This window comes from Helianthus annuus, chromosome 8 (genome assembly GCF_002127325.2).
Source record: "Helianthus annuus cultivar XRQ/B chromosome 8, HanXRQr2.0-SUNRISE, whole genome shotgun sequence".
NCBI classification, from domain to species: Eukaryota; Viridiplantae; Streptophyta; class Magnoliopsida; order Asterales; family Asteraceae; genus Helianthus; species Helianthus annuus.
The window spans coordinates 101,910,104-101,930,881 of record NC_035440.2 but is presented as its reverse complement, the minus strand read 5'-3'; the positions used below and the strand labels follow the sequence as shown (position 1 = coordinate 101,930,881).

The window sequence follows — 20,778 nt, the reverse complement described above, 5'->3', positions numbered from 1 at the left end:
TGGGAGGTTCTAAAAAGATGATGGCTGGAACACTGTTGTCAGCAAAAAACAAGTCAGACAAGCTAAAATCTTCGCTAACAGGGAATATCGGCTTCACAATGCAACCTCTTTCTTCAAATCTAACTTGCCTGATACGTGCACTCGTGACATGTTATGGTCGGTTTTCGGTTACTTGAATAATATTGAGGATGTTTTCGTACCGTTCAAGAAGGATAGAGAAGGCAATAAGTTTGGGTTTATCAAATTGTCTAATGTTAAGGATCCATTGGGGTGGATTGAGGAACTAAAGAAAGTTAGAATTGAAGGAGCGGTGATAGATGTCAGCTTAGCCAAATTTGATAGATATGGTTCAAAGATTGAAGTTCAGAATGCGGGGAAAGAGTGTCGGTTTTTTCTAGACTAAACACTGGACCAGCGATAAACAAGGAGTCAAGGAATAATGGTAAGGAACCTTACCATATCAGAGACCATAGATCTTATAGCTCAGTGGTGAATGCAGTGTGCCATAAAGGAACTATTGATTTACCTCCTTTGACTACGGAAACAAAAAAAAAAGGCGGGAACACAAGTCGTTAATTGGAGAAGTAAAAGATATTGATACGCTTAACAACTTAAAGGATCTGCTCTCAGGAGTTATGGAAGAAGGGATTGAGCTTAGATACTTGGGTGGCCTGAAGGTCATGATTTGTTTCAATAACCCGGAGGAAGCGGAAGAGTTCCGTATACACAGGTCAGAGGAATGGGATAATTGGTTCTCAAGGTTGTATATCTGGGATGGAATCCCCCCGATTTTTGAGAGAGTGGCTTGGGTTAAAGTTCTAGGAGTTCCTGTTTCCCTTTGGGATAGGCATATTTTTAACAAAATCGGCGAAAGATGCGGAAGACTCATCGTAATATCTGTAATATCTGAAGTTGAAGCTTTAGATGGCAATATGGCGGAAGATAGATTAGCCATTTTAGTTTAGTCCGGTAAGAGAGTCGCCGAAGCATTCACAGTGAAATGGAAAGATCATACATTACAAGTCTGGGTAGAGGAGATATCAGGACAATGGTACCTATCGTTCTTAGAAAAGGGGGAACCGGAGTCAGAGTCTCAGGGATTATCGTCGGAATTCGAGAAGTCACCGGAGGAGGAATACTATGAGTCGGAAGGATGCATGAATGATACTCCTTGCATGGGAAATATGAATGACGTGTCGACTCCCAATGTTGTGGAAAAGGAGCAGGATAGGGCGGCTCATGGGGAATAAATTAATCTGGACAATTATGATGAGAGAGAGGAAGTGGGACCCGTTGAGAGGTCTGTGGATCCGGTTTGTCCTAATAGTAATAACATGCCTTTTCCAAGGCCCATTTACGTTACAAAAAGGCCCAAAAGAAAAGGCCAATCCAAATTAAAGGCCCATAATGATGTCGTTCCAGACTTAAACAAGGAGGCGGAAATTTCTAGTAACTCAGACCCATTTAATATTGAAGAAATCTTCCAATTGGAAAAGAACGGTGTTTGAAGGCTGTTCAGAATTTGTTTCCGACCGATGTCCAGAATGAGACTACTAATCTGATCCAAGAAGAAGATACACGTTGTAATCAGGTGGAAGGTCTGGATAATTCTCCTGGGGTTTCAGTTATGAGGAGAAATACAGAACAGGGGGAGAGTGCAAATCTGAATCAGGGTAATAAGGAATCGAAAACTCAGACGGATGAGGAAAACAGAAGTTCATTCGAGCAGGAAGTCTCTCAGACTTTGGAATTTGGTGTTAGACTGGGCATTAGAGTAGGTGGATTTGGAAACCATGTGAGGAAACTAGTTAGTGGGGAATTGAACACAAATGTTTCTCAATGAATTTTGTCTCAGTTAATATTAATGGGGTTTCCGATGATCGGAAAAGTTTTTGGATTAAAAGTCTCAAAGGTAGTGTGAAGGCTGACTTCATCGGTATACAAGAGTCTCACCAAGAGGGGATGGATGAGTTAGCGGCCCAAAGATTCTGGGATAAATCCAATTTTACTTCGGTTTCTGCCAATTCGGTTGGTAGATTGGGTGGGCTGGTCTCCATGTGGAACCCGGATATTTTGTCAGTCGATATGGTGATTAAGAGCCAAAAATTTCTTCTGACTTCAGGATTAATTACGGGAGTTGCTGACCGTATTAACATCCTGAATATTCATGCTCCTAATGAGGTTGGTCAGAGAAGATTATTTTGGGATGAGATTGCGGGGCTAATTTCGCGATTCAGTGGTTTATGGCTCATGTTAGGAGACTTCAACGAAGTGCGATCAGAGGCTGAAAGAATTAATTCCCGTTTTGATTGGGGCTCGAGCGACGCCTTTAACGACTTTATTTCCAATTCTGGTCTCCTTGAATACTCCAAGTCCGGAGGTATGTTTGTGACAACCCTCAAATTTACATGTAACCGTACAGTTTATTAATGATAATAAAAGTACTTGATGACTGTGCTGAATCATTTAACTGCTCTCCGATTACTGTGTTATAATTACATGTGCGTGTTAGCATACTAGTAGTATACAGAAAAGTAACTAAATGGTCCGGTATATTTTCCTATGTGTTAGGAATTAATTGTGTTACAAAAATATATGTATAAGACGTCTTACGGAACAATTAAACAAATTAACGAAACAGTATCTGACCGAACAACCGGACATTACCCGGGACACCGAAATTTTGTCAGAAATATTATTTTATTATTCTTAAATAATTACGGTCACAAAAATCCCCATACACTATAGAAACATGGCATACACCCACTATTCTTGATAATACCCTTAACCTTCTAATTTAATACCTATTAGTTAACAAAAATTTTCATTTTACCCCCCCCCCCCCCCAACCGAAAATCTGCCATGATTACTTACAATATTATGTTTAGATTTTTTTTTTCCATCTTATTTCCCATTGGACCATAGCTAAGCAATGATGGCTATGGAGTTGTAGGATGCATGTTTCCAAGATATGCTCATCATATCCTCTAAACCCACACTCAACCTTCCTCCTCCTTCCCCTTATTTTCGGCTCCCCCTTCCCCATAACCGAAAATGACCATCACTCTCTCTCATACTCTCATCTTCTTCACTAACAAGTCCTCTCCAAGCTTGAAGAACATTCAAAGTAGTTACAAGTTGAAGGGCTCACGAAGAAGCTTCGTTCAAGTCTCTAGCACCACCATTCCTTCATCAACCTTGCATTAAGAATTCAAACCCTAGCCTTGTGCTAGTAGTAAGTCCCTTCACACCATTGTTTCATCTTGTTCTTGGTCATGATATTTAGTAGGATGATGATAATCAAGTAACTCAAGAAAATAAACACCAAAAAGATGAACATGAAATTCTGCATAAAAACCCTACATAAAAAGTTTGTGTGAAGTTGAAATCTGGTTGGTTTAGGGTTGGTTAAGCACGATTGAGGTTTGAGCATTTAATCATCGATAAACCATGGTTAGGACCTTTGTTGATGCATTTTTAGTAACTCTTACAATGTAAACAGCTTGCTGAGTTGTATTTACAGCCAACTTTAACAGGCTGTAACTGGACCGTTTTAAATCGAAAAACTGATTTTCTGAAACCTAAAATGTGTATTTTGGAATAACTAAACAAATGGCACTAGAATCGTAATTTTTCGAGACCTTGACTATCTTTAAAGGACTGTTTTTGGACAGCAGCTCAAGCTGCATTTTTACTGTAGAAAAAGTGTGTCATATTCGGAGACATAACTTGAAACCTGAGTAAAATCGACTCATGGAATTTTTCAAGTAGTTGGACACCACTGTCACAATGATCCTGCAACTGGAATTTCATCAATCGGACTTACGGTTAATTTTTAGTGAATTATTCCGTAAACTGCAATCAGAAAGTGACAAATCTGATTGCAGTCGGTAAAATGATTTTTTTGTAAAACATTGGTAACGAACTGGACCCCGATATTTTTACACAATAAATTTTGGAACATATATGACATTCTGTAAAAATTTGAGAATTTTTGGAAAGGGATAACTATTTTATAAAAACCCCCGAAAACAGCCCAGTTTTGAATATAAAAGCTGAAACGACATAAGTAGTGATTTTGCGTGTCTAAATGTCGGGTAAGCTATCTGAGAATAATCTAACATGTTATATGTCAATAAAAGTGCTATGTGCAATGTCATATGCTTGCTTATGAACGGGAATAGATAGGAGGTTACATGGGCATAAACCGTTAAAGTGATGCATGTTACGTGTTAGATGCGTGTAGGAATTTTGTGCTTATTTGAAGTCCCTAATAAATTTAGTGGTAATCATATTAGGACGTGATTGACCGATCTTGACTGTTAGCTATCTTTGAGAACCTAACCGAGCAAACCGAGGTGAGTTCACACACTTTCTAAGGCATGGGATTCCCGGTGGTTTGAGAATGGGTTAAAGAATTTAAAACCAAATCTACATATCCTCCTTGGGTAGGATATGTACGGCCATCCTCCTTGGGTAGGATGCCAGTATTACTCCTGCGTATTCTCCTTGGGTAGAACTACGTACATTCGTCCTCCTTGGGTAGGACAACAACCTTAAAACTTACTAGATAAAACTCTATCATAAGTCCCTCATTTTTATATCGACTTAATCGCCGAGGCCAATAGCGAGCGGGTCATTAGTTAATAGCGCTATTAGGTTTAACAAACCTCACACCGTGCCAGTAGGATGGGCGTGTACTAATGGACTATGGCAAACCGTCAGTGATGATAGACACTGATGTAGGGCACAACTTATTTGCATTAGTGGTCGATATGGTACAGTCTAGTGGTTCACATGGGGAAGCCCCTACTAATCATGAATATGGTTTGGGTAATAAGGAATGAACTGGTTAAACATACTTTCAACTACGGGGTAACCCCCACGGCAATTACGCCAACGAAAGAAAAACCACGTTTTCAGAAACAACTTAAAACAAATCAACCAACCGTGAACTCACTCAACTTTGTTGTTGACTCGTTGTTACATGCCTTACAGGTTGCTAGATGCTTATGGAGCTTGCACGAGGAGGAGGTTGTTGTGGGATACGGACTGTCATGTTCCGTAATAAACACTTAATCCTTATGAACTATTAAATCTACGTTTTGGATTTTAAACTTATGAAATGCGAACTTATGTTTTGAACTTTACGTTTATGCTTCCGCTGTCTAAATTAAAACTTGGTTAACTAGCTTTTGGTCACCAATCGTATTGTGTTGGCTTTAATTACTTAAATATGTTGTTCAGTATGATTGGTGGCTCGATCCTGGTCACGTCACGCCTCCAAGCGGTGGTACTCCGCATGGTGGATTTTGGGGGTGTGACAGATTGGTATCAGAGCCATTGGTTATAGTGAACTTGGTTTTAAAAAGGGAAAAGCTTTTTGATAAAACCAGACTATAACCTGTACAGTGCTCAACGATCCACAACGACGCTTCGCTCCACGTGCAAGACTCGACACAATAGGTGGTATGGTTTATGGTATATTGTCGGTTAGATAGTTCACATTGTGCATTAGTTAACGTGATAACTGCCATTTGAACTTTGTGTGCTTACTCTCTTCTGTCATCTCACTCTTACGCACTTTTGCGACACTTCCCTCACTTATGTTGCTTCGTTATGAAGATCATGAACGGACGCAGAGGACGTATCAACCTCACTCAAGCCCAGTTGACGGCTTTGATCAACGAACGAGTTGCTGAGGCACTCGCAGCTGTTCCTGCAGGAGGTATAACCTGCTATTTCGACCTATCCTAGGATGTTTAAATCCTACTCTCGCGAACCAACTCTTGTGCTTAACCTTGTCTCTTATTCTCGCACCATAGGTCAACATGCTCAGCCTCCCGTGTGTACGTTCAAAACCTTCATGGATTGCCGACCTAGCACTTTTAGCAGCACAGAAGGAGCTGTGGGCCTACTTCACTGGTTCGAAGCTTGAGTCTGTTTTTGAGATGTGTGAATGCCCCGAAGATTGTAGGGTGAAATATGCTACTGGAACACTCGAAGGAGGTGCATTAACCTGGTGGAAAGCACAGGTTCAACTGCTTGGGTTGGCGGTTGCTAATGCCACCCCATGGAACGGTTTCAAAGAACTGATTAGAGAAGAGTATTGCAGTCGTGATGACATCCACAAACTAGAGGTAGAATTTTTCAATCTGAAGATGACGGGATCTGAAATTGAGGCATACACGAAGAGGTCGAACGAGCTGGCCATCCTGTGTCCCACTATGGTTGACCCTCCCATCAAGCGCATTGAGCTATACCTCAAGGGTCTTGCACCAGAGATTCAGAGTCACGTAACCTCAGCTAATCTTGGCTCTATTCAACAAATCGTCAAGTTGGCTCATCGTCTCACTGATCAGGCAGTTGAGCAGAATACGCTGCCCAAGCGTACTAGCGCTACTACTTCTGATGCTCCCAATGATAATAAGCGCAAGTGGGATGGAAACTTGGGCAAGGGTTCTGCTTCAACTCAATCTCAGCAGCGAAAGACAGACGAGTACAGGAGCCCCGGTCAGCAGTCTTCTGGGAATCAAGGTCAGGGTGGATACAAGGGAAATCACCCTAAGTGCAATTGATGTAATCTGCACCACAGCGGCCAGTGCAACAAGGGTCGTTGTCAGAGATGTCACAAGCTGGGTCACGAAGCCAAAGATTGCAGGAGCCCACGTCATGTGAACCAGAATCGCCAACAACAAGCTCCACAGAACCACCAACAGCAGCATCAGCAGGGCAATAAAGGATGCTTTCAGTGTGGTGCTGAAGGCCACTTTAAGAGGAACTGCCCCCAGCTGAACCAAAACCAGAACAACAACCAAAGAAACGGGAACCACCATGGAAACCACAACGGAGGCAACAATGGAGGTAACAATAATGGCAATGGCGCCAAAGGTCGGGTGTTCGTGATTGGTCAGGGTGAAGCAAGGAACGATCCCAACGTTGTGATGGGTAAGTTTCTTCTGGACGACTTCTTTGTTACTGTGTTATTTGATTCGGGTGCCGATACTAGTTATGTGTCCTTAAAAGTTAGCCAAATGCTTAAGCGCACTCCAACACTTTTGAACACCAAACACACGGTAGAAATAGCAGACGGTAAAAGTCTTGAAGCCACACACATATAAGGGCTGTAACCTCGTCCTAGCTGGTCAGACCTTCTCCATCAATCTTATTCCTATCATTCTGGGTAGTTTCGACGTCGTTATTGGGATGGATTGGCTATCTCATCATTAAGCGGAGATTATTTGCAAGGAGAAAGTCGTCCGCATTCCTCGTTCTGGTAAAGAACCTCTCATAATTCGTGGCGACAAGAGTGGTACTGTTGTGAGCATCATCTCTTTCCTTAAGGCCCAGAAGTATCTGCGAAAGGGCCACACCGCTATTCTAGCCCTTGTTTCTGATTCATCCGCGGAAGAAAAGAAGATAGAAGACATTCCTATTGTGCGCGACTTTCCTGAGGTACTTCCCGAGAAATTACCTGGTCTTCCGCCTCATCGCCAAGTAGAGTTTCAAATCGAGCTAGCTCCTGGAGCAGCACCCATAGCTCGTGCACCTTATCGACTTGCTCCATCAGAACTTGAAGAACTGTCCACGCAACTACAAGAACTCTTGGAAAAGGGTTTCATACGTCCTAGCTCTTCGCCATGGGGAGCTCCAGTGTTATTCGTAAAGAAGAAAGACGGTACCTTCAAGATGTGTATTGACTACCGCGAACTCAACAAGGTGATCGTGAAGAATCGTTATCCTCTTCCGCCCATTGATGATTTGTTCGACCAGTTGCAAGGGTCGAGTTATTACTCTAAGATTGATTTGAGATCGGGATACCATCAGCTGAGAGTCCGAGAGGAGGACGTCTCCAAAACAGCATTCAGAACTCGTTACGGCCATTACGAGTTTCTCGTTATGACTTTCGGGTTAATGAATGCACCTGCAGTTTTCATGGACCTCATGAACCGAGTGTGCAAGCCTTACCTGGATAAGTTTGTCATAGTGTTCATTGACGACATCCTGATCTATTCTAAGAGTCAGGAGGAACACGAGCAACATCTGAGGCTTATTCTGGAACTTCTTCGAAAAGAGCAATTGTATGCCAAGTTTTCGAAATGTGACTTTTGGCTTCGCGAAGTCCATTTTCTAGGCCATGTGGTAAACAAGGATGGAATTCATGTGGATCCATCCAAGGTTGACTCGATCAAGAACTGGCCTGCACCCCGTACACCAACAGAAATCCGCCAATTCTTGGGTTTGGCAGGATACTATAGAAGATTCATCAAAGATTTCTCCAAGATTGCGCAACCTCTCACTTCACTGACTCAGAAGGGTGTCACCTACCGTTGGGGTGATGCACAGGAGTCCGCATTTCGGCACTTGAAGGATAGACTCTGTAGCGCACCTATCATCTCATTGCCTGAAGGCACGGACGATTTAGTGGTTTATTGCGACGCTTCCATCCAAGGACTTGGTTGTGTGTTGATGCAACGTGACAAGGTCATTGCCTACGCATCACGCCAACTTAAAGTTCACGAAAGGAACTACACTGCGCACGACTTGGAATTTGGAGCAGTTGTTTTCGCGCTTAAGATATGGAGACATTATCTATACGGTACCAAGTGCACCATTTACACCGATCACGGGAATCTTGAGCATATCTTCAAGCAAAAGGAGTTAAACATGCGTCAACGCCGATGGGTCGAACTCTTGAACGATTATGAATGCGCTATGAAATACCATCCGGGCAAGGCCAATGTTGTGGCCGACGCCCTCAGCCGAAAGGATACTATAACTAAGCGTGTACGTGCGTTACAGCTTACCATCCAATCTAACCTTCCCGCTCAGATTCGCGATGCTCAGGTTGAAGCATTGAAAGCAGAAAACATCAGGGCTGAGTCCTTACGAGGATCAAGGCAACAGCTAGAACAAAAAGAAAACGGAGCCTACTATGTTAACGGACGCATCTGGGTTACAATGTATGGAGACCTACGCGAGCTTGTGATGGATGAAGCACATAAGTCTCGTTATTCAGTACATCCTGGTTCGGATAAGATGTACCACGACCTAAAGACTACATACTGGTGGCCTGGTATGAAAGCCAGCATAGCGACCTACGTCAGCAAATGTTTGACTTGTGCTAGGGTCAAGGTCGAATACCAGAAACCATCAGGCCCACTTCAACAACCAGAGATACCTAAATGGAAATGGGAGCAAATTTCCATGGATTTCGTTACTGGCCTGCCTAGATCTCAACGCGGAAATGATACCATTTGGGTGATAGTGGATCGACTGACCAAGTCTGCACATTTTCTACCTATCAAGGAAACGGATAAGTTTTCTACTCTAGCAGACATCTACCTAAAAGAAGTGGTATCAAGGCACGGAGTGCCAACCTCCATCATTTCTGACCGTGATGCGCGTTTTACCTCTGAATTGTGGCAAGCTATGCACAAGTCGTTCGGCTCACGTTTAGATATGAGCACCGCTTATCACCCACAGACGGATGGGCAGTCTGAACGCACCATCCAAACCCTTGAAGACATGCTTCGGGCATGTGTGATCGACTTTGGTAATGGCTGGGAGAAGCACCTCCCGCTAGTGGAGTTCTCATATAACAATAGTTACCACACCAGCATCCAAGCCGCTCCGTTTGAGGCATTGTACGGACGTAAATGCCGATCACCTCTCTGTTGGGCAGAAGTTGGTGATAGTCAAATCACTGGCCCAGAACTCGTAGTGGATACAACAGAAAAGATTGCTCAGGTACGACAACGAATGGCGGCAGCTCGTGACCGTCAGAAAAGCTATGCCGATAAACGAAGAAAACCACTCGAGTTCCAGGTTGGGGATCGAGTGCTACTCAAAGTCTCACCTTGGAAAGGTGTAGTTCGTTTTGGCAAACGAGGCAAACTCAATCTGCGTTACGTCAGACCATTCGAGATCATTGAGAAAATTGGTAAAGTCGCTTACAGGCTGAACCTACCTGAAGAACTCAGTGGAGTTCACAACGTATTCCATGTGTCGAATCTGAAAAAGTGTTTGTCAGATGAGACCCTCATAGTTCCTCTCAAAGAGCTCACTATCAACGACCAGCTGCGATTCGTCGAGGAACCAGTAGAGATTACGGATCAAGACGTTAAAATTCTCAAGCACACTAGAATACCTCTCGTCCGAGTTCGTTGGAATTCCCGTCGTGGCCCAGTGTATACCTGGGAACGAGAAGACCAAATGAAACTCAAGTATCCCCAGTTGTTTAAGAAAAGTGCAACCACTACTGAGACTGAAGCTACTGCAGAATTTCGGGACGAAATTCCAAATCAACGGGGGGATGATGTGACACCCCAGGAAAACCAGGAAACCAACGCAACTCAACTAGCTTCCTCAGTAACCACGTGCTAAATTTCGGGACGAAATTTTCTTAACAGGGGGAGAATGTGACAACCCTCAATTTACATGTAACCGTACAGTTTATTAATGATAATAAAAGTACGTGATGACTGTGCTGAATCATTTAACTGCTCTCCGATTACTGTGTTATAGTTACATGTGCGTGTTAGCATACTAGTAGTATACAGAAAAGTTACTAAATGGTCCGGTATATTTTCCTATGTGTTAGGAATTAATTGTGTTACAAAAATATATGTATAAGACGTCTTACGGAACAATTAAACAAATTAACGAAACAGTATCCGACCGAACAACCGGACATTACCCGGGACACCTAAATTTTGTCAGAAATATTATTTTATTATTCTTAAATAATTACGGTCACAAAAATCCCCATACACTAGAGAAACATGGCATACACCCACTATTCTTGATAATACCCTTAACCTTCTAATTTAATACCTATTAGTTAACAAAAATTTTCATTTTACCCCCCCCCCAACCGAAAATCTACCATGATTACTTAAAATATTATGTTTAGATTTTTGTTTTTGCCATCTTATTTCCCATTGGACCATAGCTAAGCAATGATGGCTATGGAGTTGTAGGATGCATGTTTCCAAGATATGCTCATCATATCCTCTAAACCCACACTCAACCTTCCTCCTCCTTCCCCTTATTTTCGGCTCCCCCTTCCCCATAACCGAAAATGACCATCACTCTCTCTCATACTATCATTTTCTTCACTAACAAGTCCTCTCCAAGCTTGAAGAACATTCAAAGTAGTTACAAGTTGAAGGGCTCACGAAGAAGCTTCGTTCAAGTCTCTAGCACCACCATTCCTTCATCAACCTTGCATTAAGAATTCAAACCCTAGCCTTGTGCTAGTAGTAAGTCCCTTCACACCATTGTTTCATCTTGTTCTTGGTCATGATATTTAGTAGGATGATGATAATCAAGTAACTCAAGAAAATAAACACCAAAAAGATGAACATGAAATTCTGCATAAAAACCCTACATAAAAAGTTTGTGTGAAGTTGAAATCTGGTTGGTTTAGGGTTGGTTAAAGCATGATTGAGGTTTGAGCATTTAATCATCGATAAACCATGGTTAGGACCTTTGTTGATGCATTTTTAGTAACTCTTACAATGTAAACAGCTTGCTGAGTTGTATTTACAGCCAACTTTAACAGGCTGTAACTGGACCGTTTTAAATCAAAAAACTGATTTTCTGAAACCTAAAATGTGTATTTTGGAATAACTAAACAAATGGCACTGGAATCGTAATTTTTGGAGACGTTTACTATTTTTAAAGGACTGTTTTTGGACAGCAGCTCAAGCTGCATTTTTACTGTAGAAAAAGTGTGTCATATTCGGAGACATAACTTGAAACCTGAGTAAAATCGACTCATGGAATTTTTAAAGTAGTTGGTCACCATTGTCACGATGATCCTGCAACTGGAATTTCATCAATCGGACTTACGGTTAATTTTTAGTGAATTATTCCGTAAACTGCAATCAGAAAGTGACAAATCTGATTGCAGTCGGTAAAATGATTTTTTGTAAAACATTGGTAACGAACTGGACCCCGATATTTTTACACAATAAATTTTGGAACATATATGACATTCTGTAAAAATTTGAGAATTTTTGGAAAGGGATAACTATTTTATAAAAACCCCCGAAAACAGCCCAGTTTTGAATATAAAAGCTGAAACGACATAAGTAGTGATTTTGCGTGTCTAAATGTCGGGTAAGCTATCTGAGAATAATCTAACATGTTATATGTCAATAAAAGTGCTATGTGCAATGTCATATGCTTGCTTATGAACGGGAATAGATAGGAGGTTACATGGGCATAAACCGTTAAAGTGATGCATGTTACGTGTTAGATGCGTGTAGGAATTTTGTGCTTATTTGAAGTCCCTAATAAATTTAGTGGTAATCATATTAGGACGTGATTGACCGATCTTGACTGTTAGCTATCTTTGAGAACCTAACCGAGCAAACCGAGGTGAGTTCACACGCTTTCTAAGGCATGGGATTCCCGGTGGTTTGGGAATGGGTTAAAGAATTTAAAACCAAATCTACATATCCTCCTTGGGTAGGATATGTACGGCCATCCTCATTGGGTAGGATGCCAGTATTACTCCTGCGTATTCTCCTTGGGTAGAACTACGTACGTTCGTCCTCCTTGGGTAGGACAACAACCTTAAAACTTACTAGATAAAACTCTATCATAAGTCCCTCATTTTTATATCGACTTAATCGCCGAGGCCAATGGCGAGCGGGTCATTAGTTAATAGCGCTATTAGGTTTAACAAACCTCACACCGTGCCAGTCGGACGGGCGTGTACTAATGGACTATGGCAAACCGTCAGTGATGATAGACACTGATGTAGGGCACAACTTATTTGCGTTAGTGGTTGATATGGTACAGTCTAGTGGTTCACATGGGGAAGCCCCCACTAATCATGAATATGGTTTGGGTAATAAGGAATGAACTTGTTAAACATACTTTCAACTACGGGGTAACCCCCATGGCAATTACGCCAACGAAAGACAAACCACGTTTTCAGAAACAACTTAAAACAAATCAACCAACCGTGAACTCACTCAACTTTGTTGTTGACTCGTTGTTACATGCCTTACAGGTCGCTAGATGCTTATGGAGCTTGCATGAGGAGGAGGTTGTTGTGGGATACAGACTGTCATGTTCCGTAATAAACACTTAATCCTTTTGAACTATTAAATCTACGTTTTGGATTTTAAACTTATGAACTGCGAACTTATGTTTTGAACTTTACGTTTATGCTTCCGCTGTCTAAATTAAAACTTGGTTAACTAGCTTTTGGTCACCAATCGTATTGTGTTGGCTTTAAACTCTTAAATACGTTGTTCAGTATGATTGGTGGCTCGATCCTGGTCACGTCACGCCTCAAAGCGGTGGTACTCCGCATGGTGGATTTTGGGGGTGTGACAATGTTCACTTTTATTTCGGGTCATAGCGAGCTGAAGATGAGTAAATTAGATAGATTTTTAGTCAATGATGCCTTTCTAAGTCTTTGGCCTAATGCGAAGTTGTTGGTGCACAAAAGGGGTTTTTCTGATCATTGTCCTGTGTGGTGGCGGATTTCGGCCCTATCCCCTTCAAATTTTTTAACTCTTGGATAGGGGAGCCGAAGCTTGTTGATAGTGTAGACAGAGGATTAATTCATAGTGGGGTTGTGGGTAAACAAGATTTGTATTTTGCGGGTATCCTAAAAGTCATCAAACAGGAAATAAAAAAATGGAGATTAGAGACGAAACTGTTCTGTATAGATATGGAGGCCATTATTGATAATATTGAAAACAAAGCAATTAGTGGGCTGTTGACTAATGAAGATAAAGAATTGAGAATAAGGCTTAGGGTTAAGATCGACCAGTTGGAGTTACGAAAAACTAAAGACTTGCAACAAAAAGCCCGGGCGAATTGGCTAAAATTTGGCGATGAAAATAGCTCCTTTTTTCATAAGATTATAGAAGTGAACTCGGCCACTAACAGGGTTCATGGGCTGATATTCCAGAATAGAAATAGATTGGTGACGGATCCGACGGAATTAAAGGAAGAAATAAGGCTTTGGTTTAAAAAACAATTTGCTGAACCGATTAGACGTAGGCCGGAATTTGATAAGGATGGTTTACCCAATCTATCGGATAATAGTAGAAATCTTCTTTGTGAACAATTTTCGGAAAAGGATATTGTCTCCGCTTTAAAAGGATGCGATGGTAGTAAAGCTCCGGGCCCGTATGGGTTTTCTTTAAAATTCTTTAAAGTCTTCTGGGAGAAATTTAAAGATATTTGGTTGGGGGTTTTTAAGGAGTTTCACTCGAGTGGGAATATCAGTGAAGGGTTTCGTCGTTTGTTGCTCTAATACCAAAAATGAAGGGCCCACAACTCTTATCAAATTTTCGCCCAATTTCGCTAGTGGGATCGATCTACAAATTAATAGCTAAGGTTTTAGCTAATAGACTAAAGTTGGTTATTAGCGAGATTTCTTCTCCGGTTCAATCCGCTTTTGTCGGTGGACGTAATATTCTCGATAATTTGCTTATAGTTTGCGAAACCATAGCTTGGGCAAAAAAATCCAAAACCAAACTTATGATTTTCAAAATGGATTTCGAAAAGGATTATGATTCAATAAATTGGAAATTCTTGATACGGATGACGGAAAAAATGGAATTCCCTTCGAAATGGATCTCCTGGATAAAAGGCTGTCTTACATCAAGCAGGGGGTCGGTGCTTGTGAACGGGTCGCCTACGAAAGAATTCAGATTCAAGCGGGGTTTAAGACAAGGTGATCCTTTATCCCCGTTTTTGTTTATTATACCTATGGAAGTTATTAGACTTTTCATCAAACGGGCTAGTGAATTGGGTCTTTTCCATGGGTGTCAACTTCCTAACGGGGGGCCAAATATTACTCATCTTTGCTACGTAGACGATGTGGTTTTTATTGGGCTTTGGTCGGAAGATAATGTTATTACCTTAAATCGTTTACTAAGGTGGTTGAACCTTGTGACGGGGCTTAAGGTGAATCGTCAAAAAAGCAAGTTGTATGGTATTGGAGTGAATGAGAATGAAGTTGGTTGTCTTGCGAATATTGTCTAGTGCGATCCCGGGTATCTCTCATTCATGTATCTGGGTATTCCGATTGGAGTGAACATGAAGAGAACCAAGTTTTAGAAACCTGTCGTAGATAAGTTCGCTTCTCGTCTCTCTAAATGGAAGGATAGGTATCTCTCTTTTGCGGGTTGTATGACGTTAGCTAAATCGGTCCTAGGGAGTTTAGCGTCCTATTTTCTTTCTCTTTTTGCTGCCCCTAAATGCATTCTTAAAAAAATAGAGAAGATTAGGAGAGATTTCATATGGGCGAAAAACGAGTAACGGTCATAAGCTAAAGTGGATCCGATGGGAATTTTTAACGAAAACCAGGAAAGCAGGAGGTATGGGATTAGGGAGCATCCAAAGTTTCAATTACGGCACGTTATCCAAGTGGTGGTGGAGAACTAAAACCAATTCGAATCATCTTTGGGCGACTGTGGTGATGGCGATACATGGAGGAAATAATAATTCTAACAATGACCAAATAATTCCTCTAAAAAAGTCTATCACAGGAGTTTGGAAAGACATCGGTTCGGTTGAAACTGCTTTGGCAAAAATCGGTATAAACATAAAAGAGAATCTGGTTAAGGAAGGTAATACGTGGAAGTGGAGAACCTACCCGGGCGGGTCTTTTTCGGTCAAACAGATCAGGCTTGATATTGATAACATCACGGCTGTGGATGTTGATGGCGGCGATGTGTTCCGGTGGAATTGTTGGGCCCCTCCAAAAGTAAAGTATTTGTTGTGGAGAGCGTTATTGGGTAGAGTAGCGTCAAAAGTGGGCCTGGCCCGAAGAGGAGTCCCTCTAGTCGACAACTTGTGCCCTCGGTGCGGTCTATACGATGAAGATTCCGATCACATTTTTGTCAATTGCCTTTGGGCAAAATGTGTTTGGTGGAATATCTTAGCCTGGATTCGGATTCCCTTTTTAAATTGCAATAATCTGAAAGAATTCATCTCGCAAATTAATCAAAGCCTGGGAGATAAGACTTGGAAAAAGATTGTCTACACTACGGTCTCTTCAATGGTTTGGAGATTGTGGAAGGCTCGAAATGATAAAGTTTTTAATGGTAGCTTTATCCCGGTTAGCAAGACGGTAGAACTCATCAAGGAAGACTCGTTCCTGTTGATTTGCAATAGGTCCAAGCTTAAGAAGCCAACTTGGGAGAATTGGAGGATATTTGACTTAATTGATATCATGTAATTGCTTCTTGTTTCGTTGTGTTTTTTTTTGTTTGTCTCCATTTTCTTGCTGACTCTTTATATTTATATATAAAGTGAGTTTGCCATTAAAAAAAAATCTGTTACATGTGAAAAGTTCATTTAGTGGAAGTTGAGGCCCAATCAACATAAAAAGGTCAAAGGTCCAATAGGAGTTTGTTGAGTATTTGATCCATTTAGTTTCTAGCATTTATTGTTTAAATCAGTTCACAATATAAAGGTGTCACACCCCAACCAATGGCGGAAACATCGGAGTGGGACTAGTTCGAGATTGTAAGAGACTTCATAACACTATTTGTGTCAATTTTTAATTCAACCGATTTCATTTCATAATCAAAATTGTCAAATATTACAAAGAAACTCAAATAACAACATTGTTCAAACATAACAATAACAAAATTGATACAACACTTTAAACCTAAACATCTAAGTGAGTATCTAGGCATCTTTGCTAGTCCATTTTCATAGCATCATCAATCCTCAACCTGTAACATATTTAAAATACAATTCAATGCGAAAGCCAAGGCGAGTATACAAGTTTAAGCATAAGTATAAGTATAAGTTTAAAAGTTAAAAATGAATCCACATGGCAACTTAGTTTATACAAGAGCAACATAACATGGCATGCAATATTTCTAGTCAACCCTCTGTTTACACAAAATGATATAATTCAACATGACCACTAGTCTACGGGTGGTGCGTTACTCCTATAGCGCTATACATGTCAAATGGAGGCACGTATAAAGCTAATGACTATAGTATATCACATAAGTATGGTCCACGTATAAGCATCAAGTAGAACAGACATAGCATTCATGTATAAGGCTTGTTTTCGTGCATTGCATAAAGAATAAGTTTAAGTGTGATTTAATAATTTAACATGTTACACCCCAAAAGTGGTAAACATAAAAATGGGGGTTGCGAGTATACTCACGGTTTTGCAAGTCTTCTACTTGTGAATCCGCGAGTGAGTTGTTGTTGATTAGGAGGTAGGAACACCAAGTCCTTCTACGCGAAGAAACAAAGTGTATGAGTATTGGGAAATCGGAAGATTTAAGGATTCGGAATTTAAACATCATAAACATAAACATATGAAAATAACATGTGAAAATAATCACCTAGTATATATGATACTTGTTCTGGACACTATGAAACTCCAAGGAGTTTATATGTTTTCATGGAACAAGGTTCCATTAGAATCGTGATAAGTTATCATATTATAGGATGATATAATCTAGTACTTTGACATATGAACACTAGTTCATCATCTAAGATTCGATTATTTGGATTATGTGTTTATATATTACATATATTATATACATATTATTATGTCCAAAATTTCAAGCATGAGGTAGAAGATTAAGATCTTCATTTAGGTACCTCTAAGTATCATGGAAATCATGTAGGAGGTAGGAAGAGTAGTCTTCCATTTAGGTACCTCTTATGGTTCACCACTACACTTGATGTAAAAACATACAAGGAGGGTCATGAACTAAGAATAATACAAGAATATAAACATCTACACTAAGAGAAATCATCAAGTAATGTGGGGATTTAATGTTGGACAACCCAAGTTAGTCCACAATCATACCTTTATCAAGCTTGAAGCTTGAACATCACTTGTGGGTCAAAAACCCTAAACAAAATAGAATATATGTTAGGTTTAACCTCTGATTTTGAATGTCTCAACCTTGTTTTTAAGCCTAACTAACCATAGAAGTGGTTATAAGCATAAGGATATAAGTTTGAGATGAGAAAACTCAAGTTTGGTTAAGTTTAACAAAGTGTTTGTATAAAACAGAAAGTTTCTTGCACTTATAACCCTTCTATGATGATGTTCCATCCTTGGTTTTCCAAGGAAAACCTATGGAAACATCTCTAGGGTTGTTCCAAGTGCTAAGAAGCAAGAAAGGATGAAAAAGATGGAAGATAAGTGAGGTTAAACTCACTTTTGCAACTTGAAATGTTTCTGACTTTTGCTATTGTTTTGCACCAGATTTGGAGTGATTAAAGAGTGGATTAGAGAGTTTGTAAAGTGATTCAAGTGTGGGATTGAGTTTGGTTTTATAGAGGGTGGTTAGGCGAGGTTTAGTTGGGCATTTAGTGAAGAAAACACACCAAAGAAATACAAGATTGACCAACCCATGAGCAGCAAACCACTTTCTGCCGGATCAAGGCTGTGGCGTCATGCCACAGCAAAAGGCCACACCCATCGCACGACGCAACGGTGTCTAGTTCTGGAATTAAGTTTGATTTTTGACAATTAGGCCCCTGTAGTTTAGATTTTAGGGTTTTCAAGGGTTTTAGGGACTATTTTCGTGATATAAGCATAGTGTAAGGGAAAATCAAGTATGATGAACATAAACAAAGTATAATTAAGTGTATGAAGGTTGTATTTATGTATCATTTAGGATCCAAACACGTTTTATGCATAAGTTTCACATATTTGCAATTTTAGCACATAGTTTCCAAGAATTACGAATAAACATCAATTGTTTCACGAAATCGAATGTATGAGCATGTATAAAGTATGTACAACATGAATTTAACAAAATACAAGTTTTATTTATGATCTAAGTCTCGGATTTTACAACGATTACAAAGAAAGAACGATTACAAGAACACAAGACTTCCAAAAATAGAAATACGAACAAGACTTGCTATAAATGGAAGGTACAAAGGAGCAGGGCGTTACAAAAGGTTTTTGCGGCTCGATAAGATCCAAGTATTGTTTGGATAACAACAAATTTCTACCAGAGTTTTCACATGAGAAGTAGTAGTCTACTGGTTATTGAGAAGGCCTAATAAAAAAAAGGGGATATCAAAAGTTCATTTGTTTGTTTTGCTCTCATCTGAATCAATATCATAATAACTATCAGAGAAGAGTTATTTTCATAGTTGACCTCATCCGATCGGCTATTCATCCGATCCATTTGAGTGTTGACTCCATTCGACCAAAGTGAACTCATTCGAATCAAATTGTCACACCCCGACCACGTAAAACAACAAATCGTGGCGGAAACGTCGGGGAGTGTTGTAACAGAATCATTGTTTCATAACACATGGAAATTGAAATTTTGTTTTTTTGATTAAAAGTAGTTACAATGTCTTAACAAACAAGGAAACATAACATAATAAACTAGTCTTGCGTCTTTTAATGTTACTAAGGTCCAAGTCCGCCTAAGTGTATCTTGATAAATCCTATGCATCATTTCCTGAAAATACATGTGAAAATAGGTACGTCAGCATAAAAATGCCTGTGAGATACATAGGTTTTATTGATTTAGGATTCATGACTTATAAGTGTGAAGAAAATGTTTAACAAAAGTAGTCATGAACCTTGTAAAATGTTTTGTTTTATAAATCATATGAAAACTTGATAAGAAAATCAGATGATATAAAAGAAATATGTATGGTTAAATAAATAACCACGTAAAATGAGTTGTATAAAACAAAGTGATTGTAAAACAATGTCTTGTGAAAAATATGTCATTTGTGTAATATGACATCTGTGCTTGTGATATCATTTTTACAAACTTTGAACAATTTTATATTAATAAAAAAATGTATTTTGATCCCAATGTTTGATATTTATGTTTGACATTTTGTGCGTTTTGATTGATTTTAAACTCTATATCGCTTTCTAGGAAGTCATACGCAAATTGGTGCGTAAATGCGATCAGTTTAACGCGACAGACACTCCGGAACAGCAACATAAGCTTAACATACCTTAAATAACCTTTACATAACTTAGAAATAAGTTTTAAAGGCTTTGGTATGGCAAAAACAAGTTTATTCGCTCATAGGGACTATTTGCGTCAACTTGCAAAAGTCTGCCGTTTCGTAAGGAAACGTACAGTCCAGAACTTGATCATAAGTTAAACATACCATATATAACCTAAACATAGCTTAGAAATAAGCTTTGATAGGTTCGGTGTGCGAAAACATGCTTATATGATCTTACAGGGGCTAAAAGTGTCAAAAACGGCGTAAGTTTGCATTTACGCGCATATCTTACGTTCTGACCACATCTGGACATCCAAAATTTTTTGTACACACTAAAATATTTTTATTCTAGTGACCGGCATGCAAAAATACCACTCGTCGTTTAATTTGGTTCGTTTTCGCGTCCGTTTGAGTTTCGTCGTAATTTAACGAATAACGCGACCGTATGACCAAACGAGCTGACATCCGAGAGTTTTCCAAGCACATCTTGAGTCCTCTAAACTTTATTGACCTTGTAGAGCCTTGAAAATGGCTTAACGGGGGTCAAAAGGGCCTGAAATGAGCTTAAACCATGTGCAGGGACCTGAACTGTAATTATATGAAACTGTTGCTGATCTGGGAAGGCCAGGCGGGCCGCGTAGCCTACCCCCTATTCTTACACAGGCCTTGTGAGATGCCCAGCTACCAGAAACTTGAAAATCAACAACTGTTTGATAATTCAGGGGCCAATCTTGCAATTTCTTTGTGTAATGAGCAAGTTAACACCTCCCCAAAGCTTTGTACCTGCTTGTAACAATTGTATGGCCATGATTCTTG

At 40.1% G+C, this 20,778-nt stretch overlaps 2 protein-coding genes across 2 annotated transcripts; both read left to right on the top strand.

Annotated features, from left to right (window-relative positions):
* Positions 1-1,839: 1,839 nt before the first annotated feature.
* On the top strand, positions 1,840-14,287 carry LOC110870446. The gene is made up of 2 exons (XM_022119627.1): positions 1,840-2,380; positions 13,548-14,287. Exons 1-2 carry the CDS (start codon positions 1,840-1,842, stop codon positions 14,285-14,287), a joined length of 1,281 nt encoding a protein of 426 aa, XP_021975319.1.
* Positions 14,288-15,457: 1,170 nt separating this feature from the next.
* LOC110870447 lies at positions 15,458-16,219 on the top strand. Its single transcript, XM_022119628.1, has one exon. The coding sequence runs from the start codon at positions 15,458-15,460 to the stop codon at positions 16,217-16,219; it is 762 nt and encodes a 253-aa protein (XP_021975320.1).
* The last annotated feature ends 4,559 nt before the right edge of the window (positions 16,220-20,778 follow it).